The following is a 12,651-nucleotide window of genomic DNA, read 5'->3' on the forward strand; positions in this document are numbered from 1 at the left end:
TGCTGCACTGCAGGCGCGTCGAGACCAATCGCGTCCACGCTGACTGCGAAGCCCTCATCATCATCATCATCAGTGTGTTAGTGCATGGTGCAGACAGTACATTTTATTACATTAGCCTATAGTCACTATAGGCTAGTGTTTCTTTATGGAAAAAATATATATACTGTGGAGAAAAGACCGAAAATGCCACTACAGTTCTTTCTTCTGACATCATGGCAGCGCTGAAGCAACACCAACTGAGAAAACATCCGACCTGTATTCAATAAGACCTCTGCTTCTTTATCTGTATTCTGTCCAGCATTGATTGATTGAACACTATTAGACATAGAAATGTAAACAGTACCCCCTCCGTCCAGGCACAGCGGACAGGAGAGGGCCAATAATAATAATTTTAATCAAAACAGATTTCTGTTACTAGGCCTAATAAGTAATGGTTCAGCTTGAAAATAATTACCATTACTTTTCAATGTATTATTGTTGTTGTTGTTATTATTAACTTATTATTAACTTAACTTAACACTTCTTAAATTGAAACAAAGGTTTTTGATGAATTGGATTGGCATGTGGAAGAAGAGCTATAGTGTGTATATAGTTATAGGCATATATGCCGGTGTTTAATGAGCCTATCTTTACATCGTGACTTTCGTGATTAAAGAAAACCGTTCATTAGACTATTTCCTCTCTTAAAAACTAGGCGATATTTGATTGCGACGTGATTGAATGCTTGCTCCGCTCTGACCGCTCCGCTCCGCATTAATTAAATCTACTGTTAAAAAACAGTCGAAATATTGGACTCGAAATAGTCCAATAGGCTATATAGGCTATATCTTAATAAACATATCAATTCAGAATAGCCTATAACGAGGGAGCGAGTCTGCTGGGAAACGTTTAAATTAACTTAGCTTTTAAAATATTTCTATTCTTTCAGTGCAATCACTGCAATCTCAGCTGTGATGTGCTTGAAAATGGAAACGGATTTTTTTTCCTCACAAAAACTGACGCGATATTAGAGCGCACTATAGCCCAGGTTACAGCCGATACACCCCTAAAATTAATAAAGAAACTACCATCTGCTCACACTGAACAGTTATAATAATTATTAGAAATATTAAGTCAGGGGAATAATGACGGCTTCAATTAACTTGTTTGCGAAAAAAGATAGATATCGGGAAATAAGTGATTGCCTATTACATTAATTGTAAATATGTTGTTTATATATACCCCCAAAACCACAAAGGCTAATTTGACCTTTGGGATACGCATGCAAATAAGTCGTTGTGTCCAAAAACGTAGTTATTGCACTACTTATGGCACGAATTGTCTTTTTTTAAATGCTTGTAATTAATAATTCATACGGTGTGTTCCTGTAGGGCCGTATAGGCTATAGCAGGCCAGGCTCATGCTATCACATGTTCTGTCTGCCCACGTGTCTGCCAAATGAACGGTGGAAATAGGCCTATTAAATTTAAGAACTTTATCGTAGCTTGCATTACTTGTCTAATTATGCAGTGAGACGCAGTTCGCCCCACATTGTTCTAGTAATAGTATTATTATAGGATTTTATATTTGGCTATATACAATATTGACCCATATTATTTTAAGATCTTCCTCTGATTTTGTTCGAAATTGTATGCTATTTCTGTGATTTGAATAATCTAATTCTAATTGCTTTTATCACTGGTAGATTAAACCAGCATGAGCCTTTATGATTTGTAAACAAAAGTGATTTATGTCATGTTAGGTTGCGGGATTGATAAAGGTACGGTAGCACCACTTCCATCTCGCCCCCGCTTTTTTTTAAATGTATTTTGTAGGCACATTCCGAGCAGGGATGATTTCTTTATTGGTTAAACATATTTTCCTCGTTGGTACATTTTGCTATAGACACGTGCATCTGGCTAGGAGGACGATCAAGGTTAAGCCGCTTTGCGACTATTTGGCCGATCATAATAATAATAATAATAATAATAATAATAATAATAATAATAATAATAATAATAATAATAATAATAATAATAATAATAATAATAATAATAATAATAACTGGGCTAACCGCTAAAGCAAAGGACGAAGAGAGACCACACAGGCAGACTAACGCCCTATTATTACATCTGCTTTATGGCCCGGCCCCGTACCGTATATCATAGGGGACAGCTAGGCCTAATTGATGTCATGCAGCATTAGGCTTGTACACTCCACCTTTGCATCCTGCCTGAGATGCGGGTTTTCCACAAACACATCTTGTAGTCTATATTAAAAAACTGTACGGATGAGCCTAGTGCCTAGGCCTAAAAACTCAAATATATATGCCTATAACTTTCTCAAAGGTCATACGCTATTTGTGCTGTCCCGACCTTTATGAACGCACCACGGAGCTATTTCGGTATAATTTATGTATCCCGCTAATAGCCTAGCTATTCTAATAATAGCCTTCAGTTTTGCCCTGCATGGCCCCTGACTGAACCTTGATGAGCCTAAACCATGCATTTAGCCAAATAGTTGCGCGGGCATTTGAAATAAATACATTGCGGCGGCGGGTGTTTAAAACCATCCCGTCTAGATTTAGGTTAGCCTAGAAGTCCTTGACATTTGTGATTCAAATATCGTTGTCACGGTTAATCTATTCTATACCACACGCACTCGGTTATATATAGGCCTATATATGAGTGGTTTAAATGCAAGTCACTAACAAATGGCCTATTTAGACTGCATGGTGCTTTGGGCCTTGTGTACGAATTGATTTATGTGAAATGTATGCATTGCTCGCTGTCGTTTTATGGGGTTTTCTGAAATATCATCGTGAGTGCATGTGACAATAAAACCCGACATGCAGGCTACCGGCCTAATGTGTAAACCTCTTTGCCAACCCTCTCGATTTGGCCGATAAAGAATGGTGTTTTATTTGCCTTCGTTTAAACCAGACAGGCCTCGTGTTTTCAAAAATCACTCTTTGTGAGACGGAAAATGTCACATGTGCTCTTTTTGACGACTTGTTTTGGAAAATCTCCGAATATTGCGCGAAATCGAACCACCGCGCGAAAGAAGCCACCATTTTCCTCCAGTCCAGGCGGTGGCTCCTCCTCCTCACTTAGTAACTCCGAGCATGTAGCAACGCCTGAACCAATGAGCGCTCCGCAAATGGTTCCACCGACGGTGGTTCCCTAGCAACGCTGTAAAAAATGTGATGACGTCGTCTCAGTTCAAGAGTATTATGGTCTGCCGGGAATTCAGTCAGCGAGCGAGAGTAAGAAGAGGGCTGGAGAGAAAAATCTCTTTCCAGCAGCCAGCCAGCTAGCGTTCAGCAGGCTAACGGTAGACAGACAGACAGGACGGAGTAAACATGGAGCTGTCTGCCGTCGGGGAGCGGGTGTTCGCCGCAGAATCCATCATCAAACGGCGGATCAGGAGGGTGAGTGCGAGGCCGATCGCACTGTTTTGCTGTATTTAATGCACCACCAGAAACCACACTTTGCCTGCTAACCAAGTGTTGTTTCTATTTCCGATGGCATGCAGGGTCGATTGGAATATCTGGTGAAATGGAAGGGCTGGTCTCCCAAGTAAGTCCGCTTACATATTCTGTATCATTACATAACCCGGACTTCGCATTTTATGCGTCTGGAGTGTCTGTCTCTTCAGCTGTGTATTTCGTTAGCTCGCTAAAGGCTAGCAAGGTTTCTGGATTAGTGGCAAAGTCATCGCAGCACGCTGGAAATTGTTAGCTTGCAAGCTAGCGCTATAGGGCCATTGAGGTAGTGTGTGTGGCCGAGTGTGCGCTCGCTTGTTTTTCCAGTGCATCGGCCAGTGAACCGTGAAACTCTTCATGTTTCTCTTCCACAGATACAGCACCTGGGAACCCGAGGAGAATATCCTGGACCCGCGTCTATTCGTCGCTTTCGAGGAGAGGTAAAGATGACTGGCCTTCAGTTCAGGCGGACGACACATTTCTTTTTTAAATGCGTGTCTCGTTTTGACACTGACTTAACCATGGGTGTGTTTTGATCATTTCGTAGGGAGCGCGAAAGGGAACTGTACGGGCCCAAAAAGAGGGGACCGAAACCGAAGACGTTCTTGCTCAAGGTACACTTTAGGCGACATAAGGCACGACTTTCTGTAGAAATATAAATAAATCCAATTTTCACCCAATAATTTCAATCACTCATTCGGGTTACTTATGGTCTTGTTCCCTTAATGCACCTGCAATGCTGCAAATTGACAACGCTTCATGCTCCATTAAATGTTCCATGCATGAACGTGCTTCATTATGCTAATCAGTCTTACCTATTCTATTCAACCTTTTGTATTTCGGTCTTTATCTGTCAAATCTGACCGTTGGCACTCAGCAAAAGCTTTATAGTAGGAATATCGTCTTATTCTTAAATGGCCTATATCATGTCTGTACTGTAGTCCTCAATGAAGAGATGCTCTGTTAATGTCCTGTTTATTTTGTAGTCGGGTATTTTTTTTATTGAAATATGGCTTGCTGAAACTGCACTAAAATACGTCTGATTGTTGCAATACCAGACGTGAACTAAACTGAATAAATATGTAGATTCTTAATGGGTTCTCCCAGTTGTCCTTGAGAAGGAGTAGTGATAAGAAAAACGTAGTGATTTAGAAAACGTGGAATTTCATGAAGACTTTTATAAGCATCTAAGGTTCTTGATATTTATCTTTAAACTCAAAAAGGTGGTTATGACCTTCAGGATATGCATGCAGTTAATTACCAATTATTAAGTGAACCAACAAAGTATTAAAATGACAAACGGTATTTGTATTGTCTAATATTAAATTTGTTTTCCCCAGGCACAGGCTAAAGCTAAAGCCAAGTCTTATGAGTTCAGGAGTGAGGCAGTCCGAGGGATGCGCAACACATACTCAAGTCCAGAGCCAGTTGTCACCCCCAGGGCCAGAGAGGGCCTCAGGGCTGTTGTTCCGACCATTTTCCCACCCAGCACAGTCAACCGTGGCGAAAGTGTACGCGTTCGCCCTCCAGATCAACAAACAAGCCCGGACGGATTCATTCACATGCCCAAAAAGAGAGGGCCAAAGCCTAAGCTCCGTTTCAAGGACACCGCCACCAGACCTCCATCAGTCTCTGACACGCCCAAGAGGAGAGCGGAGGAGCTGGTGAGCTACAGCCCCCACAAAGTGACCAAGCTTCACGGGGAGGAAGAGAGGGGCTCCGCAATGAGGCTGATTAAACTAGGTCACAGGCACCAGGAGAACCGCGGTTACAGACATAAACCTCACCACCATGCCCACAGCAGGGCCATCTCCGTCGGAAGCTCACAGCACCAGCAGCATTATGCAGACCGCAGTCTGCAGCAACACAGAACAGGCTCAGAGACACACAGGGCTAAAGACGGCTCCAATTACCTAGTGCCTGCACATTTCAAACACCTGTCCAAAATGAACCAAGGTCAGTCCAATGACTTTTGTCAAACAGAAAAGCCTTGCTTCTTGGACAGACCCTCCCCTACACGACTCATCAGTGACATGGACGAAGTGACGTGGAGGCCATCCCGTAGCAACATGGAGAAGGTCCTGGTCACAGATGTGACGACCAATTTCTTGACCGTCACGATCAAGGAGAGCAGCACTTCTCAAGGGTTCTTCAAAGACAAAAGATGATTTATTTCATTTCAATGTGTCACTTTTCTTTTTTTATAGCTTGTACCATAATCATTTTGATGTCTAAAGAATATAGTGTGATTAAACATAACAGCTTTGTATCTAATGTATAAAGGAAAATTACAAAATGTGTATATATTATATTATAAATCTGGACATCTATTTAATGTATTGACCAAATTAAATGAAGTCAATTAACATTCATTGGTTGAAATACAATGGTTGCAACTTGCTTGTGTCATTTGCTGCAAATAGTTTTTGTACAGCGCTTGTGGATGCTACTGGTCAGTTTTCGAGTGTCAGAAAATACTATAAAATGTAATGTAGCTAATATACATTTTAAAGTTGAGACTTTAATTGGAGCAATTTCGATTTTGGAAATTCAAAAGACAACTTGGCAACAGAGTCAGACTATTGTGCCTTGATAATATGAATGCGCTATTCCCGTTAAAACAAAGCGTTTATATAGCCTACTTGCTCTCCCATTTAATTTGAAGTTTTTCAAGCACTTTTTCGTCTAACGATTTATCAGTCTGACTGAGTCTGCATTGTAGGACAGTCCGTTATGTGTTCTTTGTTCTATTTTTAACTCGAAAAGAAAATTCAATATTCAAGACCCGTTCCGCGTTTTTCTATAGCTGCACATTTCTAATGAATACAGTAGGCCTATTTTTTATATAGATAACGTTCTTTATGTAACAAGATAATCACAGTTGATGTTAATTTGCTTTCAAGACTTTTTTTCATTAAACAAATTTGAAATCCTATAATTTCCTTGTCATACTTTTTTCTTTCTTTTCTTTTTTAACAAACAAAAATAACACGTGTGTGATAGCCTATATTTCAGGCCTCATGTCCTCATGGTAGCCTATAAGATCCACGTTTGAGTTCAGCCTAGCTTTGTATAGGCTATAAACATTAGGCCTATTGAAGTATTCAATGCAAGTTTGATAGGCGATTTTATTATTTATAATTTGGGTTTGGTAATTTATCTCTGAATTTAGTTTTTTAATAATAAAAGGCTGTATAGGATGACGGTGACCACTGAACTGCCGTGACTATAACCGAGTCGGCTATACATCGGTGCTGCATGGGAGCAACAATGAATAACCTGATAATTAACGCACATTATATGATAACTACAGTTTCACTTTATTTTTAGGTTTAATTCAGAGCATAGGCATGCTATAGTTACACACGATTCAATGCTGAAAAGAAGAGTGAAAAGTGAAACACTGAAGATCTAAATGTGCGGAAATCTCAAATAATAAAATGTGAGAGCGGCCATGCAATCAAATATAATGAACTAAATGTCACTATAGGCATTTTTATGCTATTGATGAATTTAATACATAGGACCACAATGGAAATAAGTAGCCTACTCGGTATTTAGTTTTAGGTTATAGCACAAATGTATGACTATACCCCGTGCTGTTTGCATTTGTCTAATAAAGTATTCAATAGATAAATCAATAGCTTCGCCCTCTTATGGCTTAAGTTATTGGTTCACGACTGTGGCTCAGGAGTATAGAGCAGGTCGTCCAATGATCCATGGGTCGGCGGTTCGAATCCCGGCTCCTCCTGTCTACATGTCGAAGTGTCCTTGAGCAAGACACTGAACCCCAAATTGCTCCCGATGTGCTGGTGGTACCTTGCATGGCTTCCGCCGCAATCGGTGTAGGGTGAATGTAATGCACAATCTATGTAAAGCGCCTAAATGCACAATTTACCATTTATTTACCATTTACATAAAACGGACTCGTTAGCCTAGCTGCTATCTCACCCAGCATTGGATTAGCTTTTATTTTATCCATAATGTAAACTAAAGGCATATTGCACTTGCAGAGTTGCAGACATGCACGGAACATCGGTTAAACTCACACATTAGGCTATCTTATTTTGCTACGTATATTAGAAGTCCAAATAATGCTAAACCAACAGTTAATTAACTAATTTCACAGTTCAGTCGCGATCAGCCCATTCGTGTGTATTTGGTTTCAGTTATGCTTATGTAGGCTACAGACAAACAAATGCCGACGGATGTCTTATGGCTATAGGCCTATATATATTCAGTTGATCACCACAACGGTTGTTTTGGCTCAATAGACTAATCACGTGACTTGAATATATCAATATACACAACAGGGAGGCCCATATAGACTGAAAATTCGATCATTCATTTCAGCATCTTTTGGTTTAGTCCCTTTTGGTAATTTGTCTTGTGAAAAGGGGAAATAAAACCATGATTGTAGCGACCTAACATGTAATCTTCATGATCATCATGATTACCTTTAAAAAAAATGCCATATGGCTATTTAGAAACAGACCTAGGCCTATATATTAACTGAATGAACAGCGAAATGCCTGGAGTTTGGATTGGGGTCACATCGTCAAACAACTCCACAGCGATCCAAACTTCACAATCGACCCGATTCGACCTTATAGATTGAACCATATAGAGAACAAACGGAATGCTCGTCTGGGCATTGATTTTCTGAAATTCACTTCTAAAAAGATACAATCACAGCTCGGCACTCGTGCATTTACATTTATTCAGGGTTTACAATGTTGTTATATAATTTCCCATATAGGCCAAGGCCTATAAATCTGTTATATGACACAAGATTAAAAACAATTTAAAGTGTATTAATATTTCTGCAGTAAAATAAGGATAAGCATATTATGCTTTATGCATGCATTGCTATTTGCTTACTCAAGGTCTCCACCATTGTTTCTACTAAATGGTCATGGTGCATAGCATATAGGCCTAATATATGCACCGGCAGCACCGTCATATGACGGTGTCGCTCGTAGAATCTAGCCCATGATTTACGTAATATTATAGAAGTATAAATCAGGCTTTAAAAAGGTAAAAAGGGAAAATATTCTGACAAAAATATACACTGAAAAACAATTAACATCGTCAACATTGAATGATTTTTGTCATCATTGAGGTCATCGCAGGCCAAGCCATTCTCCTGTGGAAAGAACAGTATAGGGTTATTAGTCTTTATACCTCCATCTATTTCACTTTTTCTAATTGTTTCAAAAACGTTAATCCAAAGAATAAAAATAACCCAAATAAAGTTACAATACATACATTAAAATTGTGTGTGTGTGTGTGTGTGTGTGTGTGTGTGCACATTTGCAAAATTATGGTAGGGGAGGGAGAGAGAGAGAGAGAGAAAGAGAGAGAGAGAGAGGGCATGGAGTTTGACTGACTGTGTGTGTGTGTGTGTGTGTGTGTGTGTGTGTGTGTGTGTGTGTGTGTGTGTGTGTGTGTGTGTGTGTGTGTGTGTGTGTGTGTGTGTGTGTGTGTGTGCGTGCGTGCATACGTGCGTGGGTAATTTGACATTCTGGGATAGTGACCTATATGTATTTTGTCACTAGACTGGGTATCCATAGTTCCTGTCACAGCGTGGGTAGCAGTGTGGGTTCAACCAGTGTTCAAGATTGGTCTCCTGGGCCCTCTGATCCAGAGCCTGCATGTGGAGCATATGTTCCTAGAGAGAGAGAGAGAGAGAGAGAGAGAGAGAGAGAGGGGGGGGGGGGGGGGAGAGAGAGAGAACACAGTAAGGGACAGAGCAGGGAAATCTATAGTAAAATCAGAGATGGAGGACATACTGTGACACTGTGTGAGGAAATGTATTTCCTGGCCTGGTATGAGTATATTGAAAGAAACTCTACAGCTTACCTGTTCTGACATTCCATATGTTGATACTTCCCCACCCGTCCTTCCTATTTGATATCTCCCTTATTACTCCCATAAGTTGTTAGTGCAGCCGTGCCCGGCAGCCGGTTCTCAACAGGCCCGAAAATTAAGGCCCGAACCCTACCTGGGCCCTCATCAAACCCTGTACACTCAAGACACTGCCCCCTCTGCAACCCTTATAGATCTCCATTTTGGAGCTGACCTGTTCTGACATTCCATATGTCGATCTGACCTCATCAAACCCTGCACTCAAGACACGCTCCATATATGGCCAGTACAGAATTCATTCCATATGTTGTTCTGACCCCCCATGCCAAAGCTCCACCGCTCACCCAGCAGTCTGCTGTCACCCAGGTGCATGCGTGCATGTGACCTCACCCTTAGTTTAGGGCGTCTTACTGGTAAACCACAGAGTATTTGGGTTGGAAAACTTTACCATTTGAAAAAGGTCTGGGAACATTTCTGAGGGTTAAGCTCTGAATTTTGGACAAAGGGGAATCTGCTGTGGCCTCGTGACTTTCACTTGAAGGTTAATTTTTCCCTTTGTGAGCAATGCATAGCCTTTTTATTTGATGATTTATGGATTAGGCCTACTGTACTTGATTTTTGGAAAATAGAAAATCTATTTTTTGGTTTGATTACTTTTGGGATAGTCTCTCGAGACAGACGTTTGACTAACATCAACAAAAGGAAAAGAGGGCTCTGTGTTTTTGTGTCTTTGTTTTGCAGATGTGTTCCCAGCTTTTGGAATTACTTTTTTGACTTGACTCATTGGAGACATTGAAAGCAAGGGACTTTGCAGGACTTTGCTTACACAAAGAAAAAAATTGAAATTTGAACGTTTTCATTTGAAATCGATTGATTGTAGAATTATTATTTTTGTTGATCAAGTTTAAGTCAGATCAAAAAATATTGGAATTTAACTACAAAAGCAACAGTTTTGTGTTTTCCTTTTGGTCTGCAATACAGTTTGGTTACAGCATAAATAAAGAATTACTACACAGGTACAGGACCTTTATTTCTTTTAGTTCTTTAATATAACTCTGGCGTACAATTTTATGGTTCTGATTGCCCCGGGGTAAAGAAACAGGGGTGAAGGTGTGAGTGAATTTGATAATTAAATTAAAACACCCGATACAATAGAAGAAAGAAAAATGTGCTGTATTGTAACATTTGAGGTGTTCCACAATAAAATGACAGAAGTGAGTACTGTAGATAAAGAGAATGTATAGCATAAAATAACTTGTAGTGATGAGCAGGTATAACTATTCTATATGTCCTGCTATTCTAATACATTTTAAGAGTTAATGTAAAATATGTAAAAAATGAATAATTCATGTTAACTTTAAAATAATAATCTCAGAAAGGTGTCACCCATGCAGTGTCTCAAACCTCTGAGAGTTAAATGAACACAGGACTTTACTATATATAGGTACTCTTCACTGTTGATAGTGTATCTGTGTTCTTTGTACTTTAAACCGTACCCTCATTGGCTCATCAGGGTGACCGGCTTTCCTTGGCCCCTCTTGCCTCTTGCTGCGGAGAAGTTGCTTGGCAAAGCTTTCCTTGATGATTGGGTTAGCATCTTGCAGAGATATGGAAAAAATATATTTTGTTTTTACTCAAATAATTTGCTGCTTAAATCTGTGGACTAAACCATTTTCCCCACTCCTGTGTAGTACATGTACAGTATGTGAGGAATTTAAGCAGCCTTCTTGATCCAGGCCTGATTGTGCTTTCTATTCATGAGCTGGCTTGTTTGTTCATAACATTTATTTAGCACATACGGTAGCACCAATTTGTAAAGTTCACATATATAATTTGTCCGTGTTAAGACATGTCTATCAATTACTGTTGTGTTAAATTACTCAGTGTTAAAATTAATTTGAACTTATCTGTTAGTAACTCTAAGAGGCCTATACAAATGTTTGGTTACACATGTGTACACTCTCAGAGTTAAATCCGCCCAGAGTATTTTACTGTGTAAACATAATTCCATGCACACCTCTGGGATGCATAGGCTTTAGGGGTGGACGGGGTGACCGGCTGTGGCCTTGAGGCTTTAGGGGTGGACGGGGTGACCGGCTGTGGCCTTGCCGCCTTGGTGATTTGTTTAGTCAGTCCATGTATGTCTGTTTAGTCACAGGGGACTTGCACTCATGTGCCCTATACGCACAGTGCACGTATGCACATGCATGTACACACACAGGTACGTGTGCATGCACGCACAGACACACACACACACACACACACACACACACACACACACACACACATACACACACGCACACGCACACACACACACACACACACACACACACACACACACACACACACACACACACACACACACACACACACACACACACACCAATACATGATATATGCACAGAGGTCTCAGCCGAGCGAGGAGTCGGACTCTCTGTCTCTCTCTTTTACACAGTATTGCATTAGGAGGCAGGGTTTTGAGGGGATTCAGGGAAGGCAACAAAGTGCCCATTCATCCTCCCCTCTCCCCAGGGAATATGGCCCATGAAGCACGTGACCCCAGGCAGACCAGGCTCACTCTTCCTCTCTGCCAGAGGGAGCTTCTGTGAAAATGAACCAGGCTCTGTCAACACAAGGCCAGTGGTACAGCTGCCTCTCGCTCACAGCGACGTGGCAAAACACGAACACATTCAACATACTTAAGCTAGCCAGAAATTATTGTTTTATTCCTTTTTGTCTTTGCATTTTCTTTTTGTTTAAATGTGCACATTTTCTAAGGCAGTTTTTACTTATTGCATATTGATTCCATGGGGAATGTTTGGACTAAAATAAAAGGAATGGAATGCATCAGCAAGTGTTATTCCATAAATACAAATGTTTGATTAATTTAATTTAATGATAGTTAAGTTTGTTTTTCTATATATAAATATATATGGCCACAGTTTAATATCAAATGAAATATATTTTCAGAAACATTTACCATTTTGTTAGTCAAAATTCAAAATGTTTCAAGCATGTTTCTATTTCTTTGCAAAGCAAGTCAAAATAATGTTTAACAGGCATGTTTTTATTTCTTTGCAAAGAAAATCACACCATATTAAGCTATAAACTATACATTCAGTTTAAGCTGAGAGTATATAGGCCTATATTAATTCATTTTCAAAATGCACAATCCAAAATCAAGATCTTTCCGTTTCTGCCTTAAATAATTGTCTTACCTGTCACTGTGATGGTCAACAGGACCACACAAAGGAAAAACACGGCAAACTTCTTCATGTTCACTTCTCCTGTAGGCTGTCCTTGCTCTTCTGCTCTGAGGT

At 40.1% G+C, this 12,651-nt stretch overlaps 2 protein-coding genes across 2 annotated transcripts; one reads left to right on the top strand and one right to left on the bottom strand.

Annotated features, from left to right (window-relative positions):
• The first annotated feature begins 3,216 nt into the window (after positions 1–3,216).
• cbx8b (chromobox homolog 8b) lies at positions 3,217–5,850 on the top strand. Its single transcript, XM_079500190.1, has 5 exons — positions 3,217–3,409; positions 3,514–3,557; positions 3,838–3,903; positions 4,011–4,077; positions 4,804–5,850. Exons 1-5 carry the CDS (start codon positions 3,341–3,343, stop codon positions 5,629–5,631), a joined length of 1,074 nt encoding a protein of 357 aa, XP_079356316.1. The 5' UTR covers positions 3,217–3,340; the 3' UTR covers positions 5,632–5,850.
• A 2,660-nt stretch (positions 5,851–8,510) lies between these two features.
• cUnh17orf67 (chromosome Un C17orf67 homolog) lies at positions 8,511–12,640 on the bottom strand. The gene is made up of 4 exons (XM_079498933.1): positions 12,550–12,640; positions 10,828–10,928; positions 9,001–9,134; positions 8,511–8,609 (listed from the first exon to the last, which is right to left on the bottom strand). The coding sequence occupies exons 1-3, from the start codon at positions 12,605–12,607 to the stop codon at positions 9,018–9,020; spliced, it is 276 nt and encodes a 91-aa protein (XP_079355059.1). The 5' UTR covers positions 12,608–12,640; the 3' UTR covers positions 8,511–8,609; positions 9,001–9,017.
• Positions 12,641–12,651: the final 11 nt, after the last annotated feature.

This window comes from Electrona antarctica (assembly GCF_951216825.1).
Source record: "Electrona antarctica genome assembly, chromosome: 4".
Taxonomy (NCBI): domain Eukaryota; kingdom Metazoa; phylum Chordata; class Actinopteri; order Myctophiformes; family Myctophidae; genus Electrona; species Electrona antarctica.